Source organism: Ranitomeya imitator, chromosome 9 (assembly GCF_032444005.1).
Source record: "Ranitomeya imitator isolate aRanImi1 chromosome 9, aRanImi1.pri, whole genome shotgun sequence".
In the NCBI taxonomy this organism is placed as follows: Eukaryota; Metazoa; Chordata; class Amphibia; order Anura; family Dendrobatidae; genus Ranitomeya; species Ranitomeya imitator.
This window is the reverse complement of record NC_091290.1, coordinates 33,584,401-33,605,941: the sequence shown is the minus strand read 5'-3', so window position 1 is coordinate 33,605,941 and position 21,541 is coordinate 33,584,401. Positions and strand designations below refer to the sequence as shown.

General features: G+C 47.3%; 1 protein-coding gene across 2 annotated transcripts in view; it reads right to left on the bottom strand.

The window, feature by feature from the left end:
* Positions 1-2,633: 2,633 nt before the first annotated feature.
* The window catches only part of RELA (RELA proto-oncogene, NF-kB subunit), a 40,067-nt gene continuing 21,159 nt past the window's right edge, over positions 2,634-21,541 (bottom strand). The window contains exons 7-11 of one of the 2 annotated variants that reach the window (XM_069739722.1): positions 16,405-16,509; positions 15,192-15,404; positions 14,666-14,746; positions 12,355-12,414; positions 2,634-3,647 (exon numbers count right to left, since the gene is read on the bottom strand). In XM_069739722.1, the coding sequence (XP_069595823.1) occupies positions 3,055-3,647; positions 12,355-12,414; positions 14,666-14,746; positions 15,192-15,404; positions 16,405-16,509 (1,052 nt within the window). In that variant the 3' untranslated portion in view covers positions 2,634-3,054. The remainder of the gene's footprint in view (positions 3,648-12,354; positions 12,415-14,665; positions 14,747-15,191; positions 15,405-16,404; positions 16,510-21,541) is intronic. The other variant, XM_069739723.1, reaches the window with a different exon arrangement.

Genomic DNA, 21,541 nt, shown 5'->3' with positions numbered 1-21,541 from the left:
GGTGAAGCGAGGTCACAGGGGGTGTTCGGTGGTGCAGCGGCCTCCAGGAAATCCCATCCAAGGCTGGCGTGGCGGTGGTTCTCTGCGATGCAGTTGCCCCCGGGAAAATGGCCGCCAGGGGCGGTACATGCTCCGATTGAGATCTCGGCCATTTTCCCGGAAGGCAACCGCATCGCAGCAATTGATGTGCGGGGGCCTCCGTGCTTTCACAAAATGCTGGCGGAGCCCCCCGCACCACACAGAACCACCGCCGAACCTGCCGCACCAGCCTGGGAAGGGTGTGTGATCATCGCAGCGTTGGACTGGGTCCGCCACAGAATCGCCAGACTCCTACATTATTTGTAAGTATATTCCGATTATAAGACGCACTCCCATTTTCCCCCAAAGTTTTTTGGGGAAAAAAGTGCATCTTATAGTCCGAAAAATACAGAATAGATTAGTGACTATAATATACACATATGTGCATATATTATATACATGAAAACATATACTGTATATAACATACACACATACAAACTGTGTGTGTGTGTAATATATATATATACAGTCATGGCCAAAAGTATTGACACCCCTGCAATTCTGTCAGATAATACTCATTTTCTTCCTGAAAATGATAGCAAACACAGATTCTTTGGTATTATTATCTTCATATAATTTGTCTTAAATGAAAAAACACAAAAGAGAATGAAGCAAAAAGCAAAACATTGATTATTTCACACAAAACTCCAAAAATGGGCCAGACAAAAGTATTGGCACCCTCAGCCTAATACTTGGTTGCACAACCTTTAGCCAAAATAACTGCGACCAACCGCTTCCGGTAACCATCAATGAGTTTCTTACAATGCTCTGCTGGAATTTTAGACCATTCTTCTTTGGCAAACTGCTCCAGGTCCCTGATATTTGAAGGGTGCCTTCTCCAAACTGCCATTTTTAGATCTCTCCACAGGTGTTCTATGGGATTCAGGTCTGGACTCATTGCTGGCCACCATAGAAGTCTCCAGTGCCTTCTCTCAAACCATTTTCTAGTGCTTTTTGAAGTGTGTTTTGGGTCATTGTTCTGCTGGAAGACCCATGACCTCTGAGGGAGACCCAGCGATCTCACACTGGGCCCTACATTATGCTGCAAAATTTGTTGGTAGTCTTCAGACTTCATAATGCCATGCACACGGTCAAGCAGTCCAGTGCCAGAGGCAGCAAAGCAACCCCAAAACATCAGGGAACCTCCGCCATGTTTGACTGTAGGGACCGTGTTCTTTTCTTTGAATCCCTCTTTTTTTCTCCTGTAAACTCTATGTTGATGCCTGTGCCCAAAAAGCTTTACTTTTGTCTCATCTGACCAGAGAACATTCTTCCAAAACGTTTTAGGCTTTTTCAGGTAAGTTTTGGCAAACTCCAGCCTGGCTTTTTTATGTCTCGGGGTAAGAAGTGGGGTCTTCCTGGGTCTCCTACCATACAGTCCCTTTTCATTCAGATGCCGACAGATAGTACGGGTTGACACTGTTGTACCCTCGGACTGCAGGGCAGCTTGAACTTGTTTGGATGTTAGTCGAGGTTCTTTATCCAACATCCGCACAATCTTGCGTTGAAATCTCTTGTCAATTTTTCTTTTCCGTCCACATCTAGGGAGGTTAGCCACAGTGCCATGGGCTTTAAACTTCTTGATGACACTGCGCACGGTAGACACAGGAACATTCAAGTCTTTGGAGATGGACTTGTAGCCTTGAGATTGCTCATGCTTCCTCACAATTTGGTTTCTCAAGTCCTCAGACAGTTTTTTGGTCTTCTTTCTTTTCTCCATGCTCAATGTGGTTCACACAAGGACACAGGACAGAGGTTGAGTCAACTTTAATCCATGTCAACTGGCTGCAAGTGTGATTTAGTTATTGCCAACATCTGTTAGGTGCCACAGGTAAGTTACAGGTGCTGTTAATTACACAAATTAGAGAAGCATCACATGATTTTTCGAACAGTGCCAATACTTTTGTCCACCCCCTTTTTTATGTTTGGTGTGGAATTATATCCAATTTGGCTTTAGGACAATTCTTTTTGTGTTTTTTTCATTTAAGACAATAATAACAAAGAATTTATGTTTGCAATCATTTTCAGGAAGAAACTGAGTATTATCTGACAGAATTGCAGGGGTTTCAATACTTTTGGCCGTGAGTGTGTGTGTGTGTGTGTATATGTATGTATGTATGTATGTATGTATGTATGTATGTATGTATGTATATATACACACACACACACACACACACATACATATATATATATATATATATATATATATATATATATATATAAAATTATAGACACTAAAATATGTTCTGTATGTATTATATACACATGCGCACACAGTGCGTATATTATATATATATATATATATTTACACAATACATATGGTATATAATGTATACACATGCACGCGCATACACACTATATACACACGCACAATGTGTGCCTGCGTGTGTATATATTGCACACTGTATGAACATTATATACACACACTGTGTATAGATATATAAATTATATACACCAATACACATGTTCTGTGTGTAATATATACACATGTGCACACAATGCGCGTGTATGTGTATATTTATATTGCTAATAGTGCTTGTTTTCTGCAAATTGGGAGAGGCAATGATAACTTGGCCATCCTCTTAACCAACAATTCAGTATTTGAAGAATAGCCAACATGAGGAGTAAAATCGTGTACATTCATTGAAAAGCCTCATGAATTAAGATTCACTAATTAGAGTATAAAAAATACAAAAGACCCCTATAGTTGATGAAAAATTGCACCTTCTGTTCAAAATTCCAAAAGAAGTCATTAAGCCCCAGTTCCTGCAATGATTTCCAGACTGTATGGTTGTTTTCCAAAACCAAGCTTCTTCTCAAACGGATGTTAATGTAATTGGGCCAGCACAATCGGAGTTCCAGTATTGAGGAGACGACAGCATTTCGGTAGGTCACAGTTCTCTCGAGGAGATCCATGTATCTGAATGTACGTCGCCCAGCATGGAGTTACGCATAGTGCCTTCGTAGGGTTACGTTTCATTTCATAGAGCCAATGAAAGATGCAAAGTCAAGATCCAACATTGAGTTTAAGCATTCTGCCTGTTGCATGTCAAAAAACCCATTCATTAGTGCACTGTCGAGCCTTTCTGAATTTTCACTTCCTGCCACCTCATTGGGTCCAGTAGTCATCAACCTAGTAATAGATTCGGGATAAGCCATCAGGGTATTTTGGCTAGTCCCAGGCTCATGAAGACCTTGTGAAAGAGTACTTGAAGACTGAGACTCACTGAGAAGTTGCCCAAAATCACTATTGTCAATAGAACTCAGACTTGCACAGTGGCTGTCCGGGTCGTTCTGCAGCATGTTTACTAGGTCAAGATTTCCATCATCTGTGAAGGACGGGTAGCCCAACATAGAGTCCAAACGTTCCTCTACCAACGCTGGAGGCTGCGGAGCAGGAGGTAGCGGAGAAAATCCCAGGTTGCTAAAATCATTAGCATTTACAGTGTAGAGCGGGGTCATCGAACTTCCACCATCCGCTTTCACCACAGTGACTGGGTATGGAGAGACTGAAGGACCGATCTGCATAGGCATCGGAGGGGTTCTCTGAACAGAGATCGGTAAAGGTTCTAAGAAAAATAATAGAATCAGAATCATGGAATGTTCTAAAAAGTAACCAATCCCCCTTCCCAAGCCCACAGCTAGTCTACTAACCCCTCCCCCCCCCCCCACGAATAAGATACCGGTGTAGGCAAGGCATAGACTTAAAGCGCTGCGGAATATGTTAGCGCTATATAAAAATAAAGATTATTAATATTATTATAGACTTGGGTTGATGGTTGACACTATATAGCAATCAGATTGTGTAGCCTGGAAAAAGGTAATTATTTATTGGATTATCAATACCAGCCATAGGATGACAGGGAACCCACTTTTTTTTTTTTTTTATTAGGGTGCAATCACACTGCGTTTTTACACCCATTCGTTGGTCCCACCAGGACTTGCATCCTAACCCTCCCGTAAAACATTACTTGGACGTATGCACTGACGAGGCTATAGACTATAATGATGTCAACATAGCAAACGTGTGCTCCGACGTGCAACCAACGGGTTCCAGAACACTTTGTGAAAGCAACCATACAATGTAAAATAATGTGTAAAACTTTAGGCAGGAATGGGAAAAACAGCATTTTTGGTTGCTTACCGTAAAATCTGTTTCTTGGAGCCTCCATTGGGGGACACAGGAACCATGGGTGTATGCTGCTGCCACTAGGAGGCTGACACTATGCAAATAAAAAGGTTAGCTCCTCCTCTGCAGTGTACACCCCACCGACAGGCATTATACTTTTCAGTTAGTGAGAAAGCAGTAGGAGATTAATAACAAGGTTGAAAAACCATAACCACAAACTTGAGAACTGTAAACGTCAGAACAGTCAAATGTGAGAACAGTCATAGAACTTAGAACAACAGAAACTGAGAAACATTGGGAGGGAACTGTGTTCCCCAATGGAGGCTCCAAGAAACAGATTTTACGGTAAGCAACCAAAAATCCTGTTTTCTTTATCGCCTCTCATTGGGGGACACAGGAACCATGGGACGTCCCAAAGCAGTCCCAAGGGCGGGAAAAACAGACTTCCATCAGGTCAGAGGACTCACCACTGCCGCCTGCAAGATCCTTCTGCCTAGGCTGGCGTCCGCCGAAGCGTAGGTATGGACCTGTAAAATTTGGCGAACGTGTGGATGGAAGATCAAGTTGCCGCTTTGCAAAGCTGTAGGGCGGAAGCCCTGTGGTGCACCTTCCAGGAGGTGCCGACTGCCCGGGTAGAGTGAGCCTTGATCCCAGGAGGGGGCACTCTGTTCTTAACCCAATAAGCCTCCAGAATTGCCGTTCTGATCCAGCGAGCAATAGTCGCCTTAGACGCCGGTTGGCCTCTGCGCGGGCCATCAGGAATGACGAAAAGAGAATCTGTCTTCCGGAAAGTGGACGTTCTATCCAGGTAGATCCTCACTGCCCTGACGAGGTCCAGCTTGTTCAACGATCGCTCCAAAGGATGAGGAGTCGAAGCTGGACAAAAAGAAGGTAGAACGATGTCCTCGTTGAGGTGGAAGGTGGAAACCACCTTAGGAAGAAAGGAAGGCGGAGGCCTGAGGACCACCTTGTCCTGGTGGATGACCAAGAATGGAGGATGGCAAGATAGAGCCGCCAACTCAAACGCGGCGGATAGAAGTGATGGCCACAAGAAAGGCCCACCTTCCAAGATAGGACTGACAGGGGAATCTCCCTGAGGGGCTCAAAGGGGGAAACCCTCAGAACGTCTAGTACCGGGATTAAATCCCATGAATCCACAGGGGTCCTGTACGGAGGAACAGCGTGGGCCACTCCTTGAAGAAAGGTCTTAACATGTGGTTGGGAAGCTAAAGTCTTCTGAAAAAGGATGGAAAGCGCAGACACCTGGCCCTTCAGGGAACTAAGAGCCAGGCCCGAATCCAGTCCTGCCTGAAGGAAGGCCAAAATGGAAGGCAGGGAAAAGGACAAAGGTGAAACGCGGTTGGACTTGCACTAACGGAAGTAAGCCTTCCAGGTACGATAGTAGATCCTGGAAGACGAAGGCTTCCGAGCCTGAATCATGGTGTGAATCACCCAGTCAGAAAGGCCGGACGCTTTCAGAACTGCGGTCTCAACAGCCACGCCGTTAAACTGAGTGACCGAGAATTCGGGTGGCAGATCGGACACTGGGACAGCAGATCGGGCCTGTCTGGAAGGCGCCAGGGAGCGTCCGTGAGAAGATTGACGAGCTCCGTGAACCCAGCTCTCCTGGGCCAATCCGGGGCGATCAGAATGACCGGCACCCCTTCCGCTTTGATCTTTTTCAACAGTTTGGGAAGTAATGGAAGGGGTGGGAACAGGTAGGGCAGCACAAACTGTGACCAAGGAATGGCCAGAGCGTCGACGCCCACTGCGAGAGGATCGCGAGACCTGGAGATGAACTGCGGAACCTTCCTGTTCATTCGAGACGCCGTGAGATCTACATCCGGAGTTCCCCATCGGAGATAAATCTGATGGAAGAGCTCCGGATGCAAGGACCATTCCCCTGCCGCGAGGCCCTCGCGGCTGAGGAAGTCGGCGGCCCAATTGTCCACGCCGGGGATATGCACCGCGGATATCACCGGAACCACTGCCTCTGCCCGGAGGAGGATCTTGGATACCTCGGCCAAGGAGCTCCGAGTCCCCCCTTGATGGTTGACATATGCCACCGCCATGGCATTGTCCGTCTGGATTCGGATTGGGAGACCCCTGAGAATCCTTTCCCAGTGACGAAGGGACAAAAAAATGGCCCGGATCTCGAGGACATTGATCGGCAAGGTTGCCTCCTGCGCCGACCAGCGGCCCTGTACAGTCAGGTGGCGAAACACCGCACCCCAGCCGAGCAGCCTGGCGTCCGTCATCACCACCTGCCAGTGAACTGGAAGGAAGGACCTGCCCTGGGAGACGAGAGGTGATGTGAGCCACCAGTTGAGAGACCGTTTGACCCGGGGAGAGAGTCGGATCGGGCGGTCCAGATAGAAGACAGACCTGTTCCACTGGGACAGGATGGCTTGCTGAAGAGGTTGCGAGTTTAATTGGGCGAAGGGAATCGCTTCCAATGTTGCTACCATCCTCCCCAAAACCTTCATGGGCGATCGGAAGGAGGGAGACCGAGGGCCCTGGAGCACGACTATATCCCGACGAAGGATGGATCTCTTGTCTTCGGGAAGAAAGACTTTCGTCTGACGAGTGTCGAAGAGCATGCCCAGAAAGATGATGGGCTGAGGAGGAATAAGGCAGGACTTCTTCCGGTTGACCAGCCACTCGAAACGGGGTAGGGTGTCGAGAACGATGGACAGGCTTTCATGGGCCTGAGAAAAGGACGGAGCCTTGATGAGGATGTCGTCAAGGTATGGAAGCAGAACCAGGCCTCTGACCCTCAAGATGGCCATCAGCGCCGCCATGATCTTCGTGAAAACTGTTGGGGCGGTTGCAAGACCGAACGGCAGGGCGACAAACTGAAAATGTTCCTGAAGCACTGCAAAGTGCAGGTATCGGTGATGTCCCGGGAATATCGGAACGTGGAGGTAGGCGTCCTGAATATCTATGGAACACAGAAATTACTGAGCCTCCATGGAAGCAATTACTGAACGAAGGGATTCCATCCTGAAGTGCTTCAGACGAACTCTCCTGTTCAGCAATTTGAGGTCCAGAATGCCGTCTTTTTTTTCGGTACCACAAAAAGGTTGGAATAGAAACCTGTGAACCGCTCTTTTTCTGGGATGGGAACAATTACCCTGGCTTTGAGGAGAGAAGTGATGGCTGCTAAGAAACCCGGAACTAGAGCGGGGTCTCTTGGAGGTCAGGATTCGAAGAAACGATCCCGGGGTCGTGAAACGAACTCTATCTTGTATCCCGGGGATACAACTTCCCTGACCCATGCGTCCTCTACTGAGGAGATCCAGACGTCCCTGAAGAAGAGGAGACGGCCGCCCAACCTGGGAGGTGGGCCGTCGACTGGCTGAGAGTCAGGCCGACGTGGTTCTTCCAGTCCTGGACCTGGAGGATCTACCCTGGGAGTAGCGAGGACGCTACTGTGGCCTCTGTTGCTGCTGGGAGCAGTTTGATGCCGCGAAGCGACGAAAAGACCGAAATTGATGTCTAGGAGGAGGGCGACGAGGCTTGGCCTGGGGAAGAAGGGAGCTTGTGCCCCCTGTAGCGTCCTTAATGATTTGGTCCAGCTTAGAACCAAAAAGACGAGACCCCTGAAAAGGCAGGCTGGTAAGGGACTTTTAGAGGACAAACCCGCCTGCCAGGCCTTAAGCCAAATGGTCCGACGGATGGCAACCGCGTTGCTGGATGCCTGAGCCACACAGGATGCGGCATCCAGGGAGGAGGAGACCAGATATTCACCCGCGTGAAAAATCTGGTTGGCAAGTTCCGCCAGCTGTCCGGAAGGAACCCCGTCCAGAATGCCCTGACGGAGCTGTTTGGCCCATTTGGATATGGATTTTGAAACCCAAGTGGAAGCAAAGGCTGGGCAAAGACTAGCTGAGGCCGCTTCAAAGGCTGACTTCGCGAAAGATTCTATGACTATCGTTAGAATCCTTCAGAGATGCTCAGCCGGACAGTGGGAGGACCGTGTTGGTGGACAGTCTGAAAACTGGAGGATCCACCGAAAGAGAAGCAGTCCAATTAGCGGTGAGCTCCGGAGAAAAGGGATATAAAATGCCAAGACGCTTTCCTCTCTGAAAGCGTCTGGTCGGGTTCTCTCTTTCTCTTGTCATAATCTCCTCAAATTCCGGGTGAGGAGCGAAAAACTTGGAAGGTGGTTTAGCCCGTCTAAACGAAACCGCCTGATCTGCGGGTTCCGTAGAGACTCCTTGATGCCACAGGTTAGATTAATCGCTCCAATGAGATTCTGAACCATATCCCTCCTGGTAGAGATTTGGTTCGAATCCAGCTCCGAAACATCCTCCGAAGGCGCATCAGAGAACACCTCGCCTGACTCAGGGGAGGAGGATCAGGATGACGTCGACCGCCGAGGAGGACCGAGTGGCGAGATGGAACGAGAAGAGGACTCAGACCGGCGTTCCTGTCTGGACCTTTTGTGGCTAGCAATGGAGGGCTCGGATGGAGCTTCCTGCGACCCACTGGCTACTGCAGGGGTCTGCAGGGGTAACCGATCCAGCACGGACACCAAAGTTTGAGACACCCGAGTTAGATCGGCCACCGATTGTGACAGAGAGGAAGCCCAGCCTGGGATGGGGGTATCACTCTCGGGCGGATTGGCCGGGGGATGCTGGGCGGTGGGAACAATCGGGTTGCTGCAGGCCTGACAGAGCGGAGAGGACTGACCTGAGGGAAGTTTGGTGTTACAGGACGAACATGGAACGTACTTGACTAAGGCAGAAGAGGAAGAAGTGGGAGGACGAGAGCGGCACCCTTTAGAGTTAGAAATTTTGAAGAGGTCCCTGAAGAAAATGCCAGCAGGTTAGGGGACAGTGGGGCAGAGGGGGGTGTCAGTCTGCAGTGCCGAGCTACTCACGGCAGACAAAAAACCCAGATACCAGGATGCTGCAGGCCTGGAGGAAGATGCTGTGGATCTCCGGCGCAGATTGCGTGCTGTCCCCAAAAAAGAGCGCACTGCGAAGTTCTCCGGCGCTGGTGCGTGGCACGATGGAGAAAACTCGTGCCCTGAGTGTCCAGCAACGGCGTGGGGGAAGGGGCGGAGCCAGCAAAGATGGCGCCGGTGGGTGGGGAATGCAGGGCAGAGCTTGTCGGGCGGGAGAAAGCCCGCCCGATGAACAAGGAAGTGGGCGGAGCGCGGCACCGGAAGTAGGCCCCGGGGAAAGCCGGGGCCTAAATTAGAAGCCGGTGACCGCCGAAATGGTGGTAAACAGCGGTGAGGCGCAAAAAACAGTGCGGGCGCCGCCCGGCTGATAGGCGCGGCACCCGCCGCAGGAAAGGGTAGCGCCGGTGCCGGAAGTAGGCCCCGGGAAAAGCCAGGGCCTATATTAGAAGCCGGTGGCCGCTGGAGAGGACCGCGGACGCGAGTCACCTCCCAAGGTACGGCCACCGAGAAAAACGACATGGCCCCCTACAGGGCAGAGATGAAAAGGATGCGGCCGCAGGTAAGGTAGTGCGACTGCCTGTAAAAATGCGGCCGCCGTGGGAAGCAGCGCGGCCAGTCATCAGGGCCGCCGCGCAAAAGATAGGGAAAAACCGGGGCCTGTCGCCCAGTGCTGCGGTGGGTCTGCAGAAAAGGTGCGGCCGCAGGGATAGAAGTGCGGCTGCAGAAATTGCAGTGCGGTTGCCTGTAAGGCGCCGCGCCACTCAGAGTAAAGCTGTGCAGGAAAGGCAGGGGATCCACAGAGGCCCCCTAAGGAGACTGATAGGGAGCACAAAATACCTAACTTCCCACACAGTCGGTACTAACCTTAAAAAAACGTGGAAGGTATTAGACAACCATAGAGCTGGTGACGGACGTCCTCGTCTCCTCCGACCGACAGGCTCTGGTGGGCGAGTGGGTGAGGGACGGAGCCAGGAGCGGACTTCTGAGCACGCTTGTGTGCTAGGATCTTGGTCCTGGATGGAGATCTATGAGGATACGGGGTGGCAGTACACGCCGTACTCATAGTCCGCATTGTGGGACTACAGGTGTGACTGCTCACACTGTATCCCTTCCGGAAAACCTGAAAAGAAACGACGCGCATGGAGGTAGATAAGGGTCTAATGAAAGACCCGTGTCCACCTCCTACTGACACTAAAGGCCCCTTCACATTAAGCGACGCTGCAGCGATACCGACAACGATCCGGATCGCTGCAGCGTCGCTGTTTGGTCGCTGGAGAGCTGTCACACAGACCACTCTCCAGCGACCAACGATGCCGGTAACCAGGGTAAACATCGGGTAACTAAGCGCAGGGCAGCGCTTAGTAACCCTATGTTTACCCTGGTTACCATCCTAAAAGTAAAAAAAACAAACAGTACATACTTACCTACCGCTGTCTGTCCTCCAGCGCTGTGCTCTGCACTCCTCCTGCACTGGCTGTGAGCACAGCGGCCGGAAAGCAGAGCGGTGACGTCACCGCTCTGCTTTCCGGCTGACCGACGCTCACAGCCAGTGCAGGAGGAGAGCAGAGCACAGCGCCGGAGGACAGACAGCGGTAGGTAAGTATGTACTGTTTGTTTTTTTTACTTTTAGGATGGTAACCAGGATAAACATCGGGTTACTAAGCGCGGCCCTGCGCTTAGTAACCCGATGTTTACCCTGGTTACCAGTGAAGACATCGCTGGATCGGTGTCACACACGCCGATCCAGCGATGTCCGCGGGAGATCCAGCGACGAAATAAAGTTCTGGACTTTGTTCAGCGACCAACGATCTCACAGCAGGGGCCTGATCGTTGGTCGCTGTCACACAGAACGATTTCATTAACGATATCGTTGCTACGTCACAAAATGCAACGATATCGTTAACAATATCGTTATGTGTGAAGGTACCTTAAGCTAATCTGAAGAGTATAATGCCAGTCTGTGGGGTGTACACTGCAGAGGAGGAGCTAACTTTCTTATTTGCATAGTGTCAGCCTCCTAGTGGCAGCAGCATACACCCATGGTTCCTGTGTCCCCCAATGAGAGGCGATAAAGAAAAATGCTACAAATCAAGAATCTTCCAAAAACAGAAGTGTTAATAGATTATTTTTATCAATTGTCAAAATGCAAAGTAAATGAACAAGAGAGAAATCTAAAGCGAATCAATATTTGGTGTGATCGCCTTGTACTTTCAAAACAGCAGCAATTTTTCACAAGTTTTTGAAAGAACTCAGCAGGGAGGTTTTTCCAAATATCTAGGAGAACTAAGTAACTAGCCTGTATTTCTCATGACTGGCGACACCATTAATCCTGCCCAAATCAACTTGCTGAAATGTAGCCCCAAACTTGCAGGAGCCTCCACCATGCTTCACTTGTTCCTGCACTTATTACTGAACCGCCCTCCAGGCATTCGACAAATAAAATTAAATTGTGTTACAGGCAAATATTTCACAGCCCAGAGCACCTGCTGCCATTCTTCTGCAGTTCCCGTGTTTCCGCTTGCCTTTGTTTCCATGTGGAAGGTATGGTTTTTGGCCACAATTCTTTCATGAAGACCACTTCTCTAAACAATTGATGGGTGTAGCTGGATCTCACAGGTCTGAGCTAATGTCACAGCTGGACATCTTTGTAAATCTTTGCCTGGGTGAGACCTTCTGGATGCAGTACAACTACCTTGTGTCTTGTTGCGGTGCTCAGTCTTGCTATGGTGTATGACCTGTGATGTGAAACTGTCTTCCACAACCTCACCTTTGTAACAGTTTGTCTGTTCCTGACCCAGTATTAAAGTCTCTTACACAGATGATGTTTCAGTTAATCACCGTTTCAACCTCCACACGAAAATGATCATTACCTGTTTGGTAGAATTGGTTACTCATAAACCTGACTATAATCCTACAAAATCCCTGACTGTGTGCAAATGAACAGTACCAAGAAGAATTGATGATTTGATAAACTTTTGAAGGCAAAAGGGCAGTTACATCAAATATTGATTGGATTTCAATTTCTCTTAATTCAATTTGCATTATGCTAATGGAATAAAATAACTATTATTAACACTTAGAATTTTTTTAATGCATTCTTGCTTTGCAGCATTTTCCCCACACATGCCTAAGATTTCTGCATATAAATTAAGATTTTTTCATTTATATATTGCAATTAACACACGCCTGCATGTCACAGTACTAAAAATACTATAGGCACCATAACCATACATACCAATCTTTGCAATATTCCGGTTTGGAATAGCAATTTTTCGCTGGGTCTTTAATTCAACCCCTATAAAAGCACAAATGAGAAACTGACTTTAAAGTTTGATCCAAACATGTCAGGCTTCACTTTTGCATTGAAACAATTTTGAAAGGAAGGAAAAAAAAAAAAAACATAGACAAAGTGAGTTGTTAGGGGAATTTGAGGTTAGGTTAATGGTCCTGGCAATGAAAATAAAAATGAAATACCATAATTTTGTATTACTTTTAATAATGAAAAGTTTTGCTTTCATAATAATAATAAAAAAAATAATTAAAAAAAGTTAAAGAAGTATACATATACCATTTGGAATTTAATAGCAAAAACTAATATAATGTAAAAATGTGTGTCACCGAAGCAGGAGAGAAAAAAAAAAAAGATATTTTGTAACAAAAATAAAATTGTGCCTAAAATACTATTAAAATATTAATTATAAAACATAAATTATATTCCAATATTATAAAATGTATTAAATATATTCTCATTTTAAGTTATCCTATATTCTAAAAATTAATTTTCGTAAAAATAGTTTTCTCCCCGCTTTTAATTAATACACAGTTGTACATTATACACTGCATGCAGAATTATTAGGCAAGTTGTATTTTAGAGGATTATTTTTATTATTGATCAACAACTATGTTCTCAATCAACCCAAAAGACTCAAATATCAAGGCTTAATATTTTTGGAAGTTGGAGTGGGTTTTTTTTTTAGATTTGGCTATCTTAGGAGGATATCGGTTTGTGCAGGTAACTATTACTGTGCAGAATTATTAGGAAACTTAACAAAAACCAAATATGTTCCCATCTCACTTGTTTGTTTTCACCAGGTAAACCAATATAACGGCACAAAATTTAGAAATAAACATTTCTGACATGCAAAAACAAAACCCCAAAAATGAGTGCCCAATATGGCCACCTTTCTTTATGATGACACTCAGCAGCCTCCATCCATAGATTGTCAGTTGCTTGATCTACTTACGATGAACATTGCGTGCAGCAGCCACCACAGCCTCCAGACACTGTTCCGAGAGGTGGACTGTTTTCCCTCCCTGTAGATCTCACATTTTAGGAGGGACCACAGGTTCTCTATGGGTTTCAGATCAGGTGAACAAGGGGGCCATGTCATTACTTTTTCTTCTTTGAGACCTTTACTGGCCAGCCACGCTGTGGAGTAGTTGGAGGCATCTGATGGAGCATTGTCCTGCATGAAAATCATGTTTTTCTTGAACGATACCGACGTCTTCCTGTACCACTGCTTGAAGAAGTCTTCCAGAAACTGGCAGTAGGTCTGGGAGTTGAGCTTCTCTCCATCCTCAACCCGAAAAGGTCCCACAAGTTCATCTTTGATGATACCAGCCGATACCAGTCCCCCACCTCCACCTTGCTGGCGTCGGAGTCGGAGTGGAGCTCTCTGCCCTTTACTGATCCAGCCTCTGGCACATCCATCTGGCCCATCAAGAGTCATCAGTCCATAAAACCCTTGAAATGTCAGTCCTAAGATATTTCTTGGCCCAGTCTTGATGTTTTATCTTATGTTTCTTGTTCAAAGATGGTCATTTTTCAGCCTTCCTTACCTTGGCCATGTCCCTGAGTATCGCACATCTTGTGCTTTTTGATACTCCAGTAACGTTGCAGCTCTGAAATACGGCAAAACTGGTGGCAAATGGCATCTCAGCAGCTTCACGCTTGATTTTCCACAATTCATGGGCAGTTATTTTGCGCCTTTTTTGCCCAACACGCTTATTGCGACCCTGTTGGCTATTTGCCATGAAACGCTTGATTGTTCGGTGATCACGCTTCAAAAGTTTGGCAATTTCAAGACTGCTGCATCCCTCTGCAAGACATCTCACAATTTTGGACTTTTCAGAGCCCGTCAAATCTCTCTTCTGACCCATTTTGCCAAAGGAAAGGAAGTTGCCTAATAATTAAGCACACCTTTTATAGGGTGTTGATGTCATTAGACAACACCCCTCCTCATTACAGAGATGCACATCACCTGATTTACTTAATTGGTAGTTGGCTCTCGAGCCTGAACAGCTTGGAGTAGGACAACATGTATAAAAAGTATCATGTGATCAAAAATACAACTTGCCTAATAATTCTGCACGCAGTGCATTGTTTGATGTCACAAGTATCCATAGGGCAAGGAGGAGACTCAAGTATATTTAAAAAAAAGAAAAAAACAAAACAAAAAAAAACACTGACTTGTAAATATATCAAGCAATGTCCAACACACGTTCTCGCATACACGGTGACAATAGTAAACGCAGAGTAGGCTTACCAGCAAAAGGGCTTTTTTTCACAATATGCTTAAAACTTTCTAAACTTCTTTTCCTTTTTTCTTCAATATGATGAAGATCGCCTAGACAATAAAATACAAACAATTTCTTTCTTATGATATTTTGAAGTTGCCAAATGTAGATAGGTCTTCACGTTTTGCAGGTGTGCAGTGAAGAAATTACTGATGCAATTGGAGAATTCTAAAAAAAAAATGAGCTTTTCGGTATATTTAGGAGAGTAAGTAAATATAGGCACAAGTGTTGGGAACGTGTCACTCAAACTTTTTTGCATCCATAAGTGTAAAGTAAGGAAATGTTAAAACATGCAAGTTATCTATAATACTGAGGCACAACGTAATGTCCGTGGAATATATGGTTTGCATTTTTTTTTTTTTTGTTATTCAGAAAACTATTATAGTAACAAGGGTTGATCCACTTGCCTGAGTACACCCCTGCCCTGGTGTCATTAGTATAAATCGGCCCAAATTTCATGGATGAGAGAATCTTCGGCCGTGAGAGCCAACATACCTTCATACGGTACATATTGGAACTCCATCGGTTCACTGACTTCTTTGTCAGATGGCCTTCTCAACTGCATCTGGACTTTCACAGGGTGCCGGATTTCTGGATCCTGGTAGGGGGGCGTCTTGAAGACTATAGCTACCTGCCTGTGAACATCTGCTTGGGAAAATGACCCTCGTGCTTCCCAGTTTCCATGTACAAACACAACCTCAATGTCTTCTGGGAAGTTAAAACAAGAACTAGTTATCTTTTATTTTTTAACAACCCTTTTACTTGATAAATATCTACATTTCTTAAACATTTGTTTCCTGCAAAGTGATCAACGGCATTCAACATATTCCCCTTTGACAGTTCAGGATGGCGGTATGGTGCACCACTGGGCTGAACTGTGCATTCTCAGACTCTGCAAGCAGAGGCAGTGTGGCGTCTGCACGCTGAAAAAGTGCAGGGTGTGTGTTTTCTAAACTTTTTTTTTTTTAACCTTTCTTGGGATAGCCACTGCAAGCGAGATGACACTGGTTTACAGGTTACAACCGGTTGCTCTGAGCTCTGATCACATAACCGGACTGCACAACTTAAGATTTCCTCCCTTGCACTTGGAATTGAATTGGTTATCCAAATGGAATGATGCGAGTATCTAAATACCATATTTTTCAGATAAGACGCACTTTTTTACCCAAAATTTCGAAGCAATGTGAATAAATCATAAGACACTGAGGGGCTGGGATTCATAAGCAGGGCGGCCGCACAGGCGCAGTCAGCGAGACTGCATATAAGGACAGACGGGCAGCGCTCACTGCGCCTGCCCCAGGCAGGACAAAAGAGCGCAGGCGCCTTATGATTTGAAAACAGCGTGGAGGGGGCGGCGCCCGACGCCGAGAAGACAGTTGAGTGACGGCTGTGTGGCGTGTGCAGCAGGGGGGGGAAAGACCTGCTTCCAGGACTGAAGACAGGTATTTTGGAGAAATTACAAAACCCATTATTTCGGCATTTACAGCACCAATAACTAAAAGAGCCATCTTGTCAGAATGCAGCATTACTGCTGCACAAGGTGGATCTTTTGAGAGGGTGGGGGGGTGACAGGTTCCCTTTAAGAATTACACCAAAATAAAAACAACAATAGCAACAGAATTCTAAAAGAAAAAAAAAAAAAAAAAAAAAGTACTTTTATGGAAACGCAACATCAAAAAGACATTTGGAGGCCTATACGACACGGTACCTTTTTGCACTTTATCACATAGTAAAAATATCTCATCGCCTCCCAAGCAACTTCCAGAATTCTTGTTCACTCTACAAATCTTCAGTTCGGCAGTGTTAGGAGCTCCTAGAAGGCGATACAATAAAAACGCAGAAGTAAACCCAACTGTACCACCAGTGACAAGCAAATAACGGTTACATGATAACACCTATATATATTATTTTAATATGCTTATACAATATTTATTATCCCATGTATTTAAATTTTGCCTTTATTAGTAACACTTTTGTAAAAGTAATTTTTTTTGTAATTATGTTAATGGCATAATTTTTTTTTTGAGTGGCAGACAAAAATACACTTTTTTATTTTTTATTTTTTTAAATCTGTGTGTTCTAGATAGACGTACAATACAAAACTCCGGTGCAAATAAATGGACAAAATCCAGAGTGGGTGAAAAATGCAGAAGTGGTGATGAGTTTCTATGATGCTTTTACACTCCTGGTTTTGGCTTTCAAATACTGATGGGAGATACTGACCGTGAGAACGTGTCCTGAGAGACCAGTGTGAAAAAATATAAAATACCTACATGTTCATTATATGTCGTGGCATAGGGTGGTGAAGACACAGGAACGGGGGCCCTGCTGCAACATTCTAAAAATGGCGCAAATCTTATGCACCAACCTTCTCCCATTTTAGATTTTTTTTTATTTTAACCCCTTCAGGAAGCAGTTAATTTTTTTCCTCCCCTTCTTCCCAGAGCCATAACTTTATTACTTTTCCATCCACACAGACATACGAGGGCTTGTGTTTTTTCGGAACCAGTTGTACTTTTGAATGACACCATTCACTTTCCCACAGTCTACAGGAAAATGGGGAAAAAAAATAATCCAAGTGGGGAGAAATTGTGAAAAATATACAATTCTGACATGCTTCTTTGGGAATTTGTTTTTTTTTGCTGTGTAAATTGTGGTAAAAACGAACAATATAATTCTCCTTGACAGTGGGATTCTGGCGATACTGAACCATGTCCAATCTTTATCCTTATTTTAGTGGTGAAAAAAAAAAAAAAGTTGGAAAATATTTTATTTTGTTGCCATTTTTCTGAGAACCATTATGTTTTTATTTTTCGGTTGATGGAGCCGGGTAACCGCTTATTTTTTACGGGGCAAGACAACGTTTTTATTGATACCATTTTGGTATGGATGACGTTTTGATAGCCAATTACAGCGACTAAAAGAAAAGCAAAAACAGGATTTTTGGTTGCTTACCGTAAAATCTGTTTCTTGGAGCCTCCATTGGGGGACACAGGAACCATGGGTGTATACTGCTGCCACTAGGAGGCTGACACTATGCACAAAAAAAAGTTAGCTCCTCCTCTGCAGTGTACACCCCACCAACTGGCATTATGCACTTCAGTTAGTGAGAAAGCAGCAGGCGAAAAACCACAAGGTTGAAACATAACCACAAACATGAGAACTGTAAACGTGAGAACAGTCATAGAATATAAAACAACAGAAACTGAGAAACATTGGGAGGGTGCTGTGTCCCCCAATGGAGGCTCCAAGAAACAGATTTTACGGTAAGCAACCAAAAATCCTGTTTTCTTTATCGCCTCTCATTGGGGGACACAGGAACCATGGGACGTCCCGAAGCAGTCCCTAGGGTGGGAAAAACAGACTTCCATCAGGTCAGAGGACTCACCACTGCCGCCTGCAAGATCCTTCTGCCTAGGCTGGCGTCCGCCGAAGCGTAGGTATGGACCCTTGTAAAATTTGGCGAACGTGTGGATGGAAGACCAAGTTGCCGTTTTGCAAAGCTGTAGGGCGAAAGCCATGTGGTGCACCGCCCAGGAGGCGCCGACTGACCGGGTAGAGTGAGCCTTAATCCCAGGAGGGAGCACTCTGTTCTTGACCCGGTAAGCCTCCAAAATTGCCGTTCTGATCCAGCGAGCAATAGTCGCCTTAGAAGCTGGTTGGCCTCTGCGCGTGCCATCAGGAATGACGAAAAAAGAATTAGTCTTCCGGAAAGTGGACGTTCTATCCAGGTAGATCCTCACTGCCCTGACGAGGTCCAGCTTGTTCAACGATCGCTCCAGAGGATGAGTCGGAGCTGGACAAAAGGAAGGTAGAACGATGTCCTCGTTGAGGTGGAAGGTTGAAACCACCTTAGGAAGAAAAGAAGGTGGAGGCCTGAGGACCACCTTGTCCTGGTGAATGACCAAGAACGGAGGTCGGCAAGACAGGGCCACCAACTCGGAAACGCGGCGAATAGAAGTGATGGCCACAAGAAAGGCCACCTTCCAAGATAAAACTGATAGAGGAATCTCCCTGACAGGCTCAAAGGGGGAAACCCTCAGAACGTCCAGTACCAGGTTTAAATCCCATGCATCCACAGGGGCCCTGTACGGCGGGACAGCGTGGGCTACTCCTTGAAGGAAGGTCTTAACCTGTGGCCCAGAAGCTAAAGTCTTCTGAAAGAGGATGGAAAGCGCAGAGACCTGGCCCTTCAGGAAGCTAAGAGCCAGGCCCGAATCCAGTCCTGCATGAAGGAAGGCCAAAATAGAAAGCAGGGAAAAGGACAGATGAAACGCGGTTAGACTCACTTCCATTGGTGCAAGCCTTCCAGGTACAGTAGTAGATCCTGGAAGACGAAGGCTTCCTAGCCGGAAACATGGTGTGAATCACCCGGTCCGAAAGGCCGGACGCTCTTAGAACTGTGGTCTCAACGGCCACGCCGTTAAACTGAGCGACCGAGAATTCGGGTGGCAGATCAGACCCTGAGACAGCAGATCGGGCCTGTCTGGAAGGCGCCAGGGAGCGTCCGCGAGAAGATTGACAAGCTCCGCAAACCAAGCTCTCCTGGGCCAATCCGGGGCGATCAGAATGACCGGCACCCCTTCCGCTTTGATCTTTTTCAACAGTTTGGGAAGTAATGGAAGGGGTGGGAACAGGTAGGGCAGCTCGAACTGTGACCAAGGAATGGCCAGAGCATCGACGCCCACTGCAAGAGGATCGCAAGACCTGGAGACGAACTGCGGAACCTTCCTGTTCAGTCGAGACGCCGTGAGATCCAAGTCTGGAGTCCCCCATCGAAGACAAATCTGATGGAAGACCTCCGGATGCAAGGACCATTCCCCTGCCGCGAGGCCCTCGCGGCTGAGGAAGTCGGCGGCCCAATTCTCCCCGCCGGGGATATGCACCGCGGATATCACCAGAACCGTTGCCTCTGCCCAAAGGAGGATCTTGGATACCTCGGCAAGGGCCAAGGAGCTCCGGGTCCCCCCTGATGGTTGACATATGCCACAGCCGTGGCGTTGTCCGTCTGGATCCGGATTGGCAGGCCCCTGAGAATCCTTTCCCAGTGGCGGAGGGACAGAAAGATGGCCCGAATCTCGAGGACATTGATTGGCAGAGAAGACTCCTGCGTCGACCAACGGCCCAGAACCGTCAGGTGGCGAAAAACCGCACCCCAGCCGAGCAGGCTGGCGTCCGTCGTCACCACCTGCCAGTGAACTGGAAGGAAGGACCTGCCCTGGGAGATGAGAGGTGACGACAGCCACCAGTTGAGAGACCGTTTGACCTGATAAGAGAGTCGGATCGGACGATCCAGGGAGAAGACAGACCTGTCCCACTGAGATAGAATGGCTTGCTGAAGGGGTCGCGAATGAAATTGGGCGAAGGGAATCGCTTCTAATGTTGCTACCATCCCCCCCAGAACCTTCATGGCCGATCAGAGGGAGGGAGGCCGAGGACCCTGGAGCATGCGTATGTCCCGACAAAGAGTGGATCTCTTGTCTTTGGGAAGGAAGACTTTGGTCTGTCGAAGAGCATGCCTAGAAAGATGATGCGCTGAGAAGGAATAAGGCAGGACTTCTTCCGGTTGACCAGCCACCCGAAACAGGCTAGGGTGTCGAGAACGATGGACAGACTTTCGTGAGCCTGAGAAAAGGACGGAACCTTGATGAGGATGTCGTCGAGGTATGGAAATAGGACCAGGCCTCTGACTCCCAAGATGGCCATCAGCACCGCCATGATCTTCGTGAAAACCCTTGGAGCGGTTGCGAGACCAAACGGCAGGGCGACAAACTGAAAATATTCCTGGAGCACCGCAAAGCGCAGTTATCGGTGATGTCCGGGAAATATCGGTACATGGAGGTAGGCGTCCTGAATATCTATGGAACACAGAAATTCTTGAGCCTCCATGGAAGCAATTACTGAACGAAGGGATTCCATCCTGAAGTGTCTCAGACAAACTCTCCTGTTTAGCAATTTGAGGTCCAGAATGGGGCGAACCTTGCCGTCTTTTTTTAGGTACCACAAAAAGGTTCGAGTAGAAACCTGTGAACCGTTCTTTTTCTGGGACAGGAACTATTACCCTGGCTTTGAGAAGAGAAGCGATGGCTGCGAAGAAACCCGGAACTAGAGCGGGATCTCTTGGAGGACGGGATTCGAAGAAACCATCCCGGGGTCGTGAAACAAACTCTATCTTGTATCCCGAGGATACAACTTCCCTGACCCATGCGTCCTCTACTGCGGAGATCCAGACGTCCCTGAAGAAGAGAAGACGGCCGCCCAACCTGGGAGGTGGGCTGGGGTCTTGCCGAGAGTCATGCCGAGGTGGATCTTCCAGTCCTGGGCCTGGAGGATCTACCCTGGGAGTAGCGAGGACGCCAGGACGGAGTGGGCCTAAAGGACACCGCTTTCTTCTCTTGACGTGCCTGTGGCCTCTGTTGCTGCTGGGAAAAGGAGTTTGACGCCGCGAAGCGACGAAAAGGCCGAAAGGATCGAAATTGCCGTCTAGGAGGAGGAGGGCGACGAGGCTTAGCCTGGGGGAGCAGAGAACTTGTACCCCCGGTGGCATTCTTAATGATTTGGTCCAGCTGGGAACCAAAGAGATGAGAGCCTTGGAAGGGCAGACTGGTAAGGGACTTTTTGGAAGATAGGTACGGCTGCCAGGCCTTGAGCCAAACGGTCCAGCGGATGGCAACAGCATTGCTGGACGCCTGAGCCGCACAAGACGCGGCATCCAGGGAGGCGGAGACCAGGTATTCACCAGCGTGGGAAATCTGGTTGGCAAGCTCCGCCAGTTGCACGGGAGGCGCCCCGTCCAGGATATCTCGGCGGAGATCTTTGGCCCATTTGGAAATGGATTTTGAAAC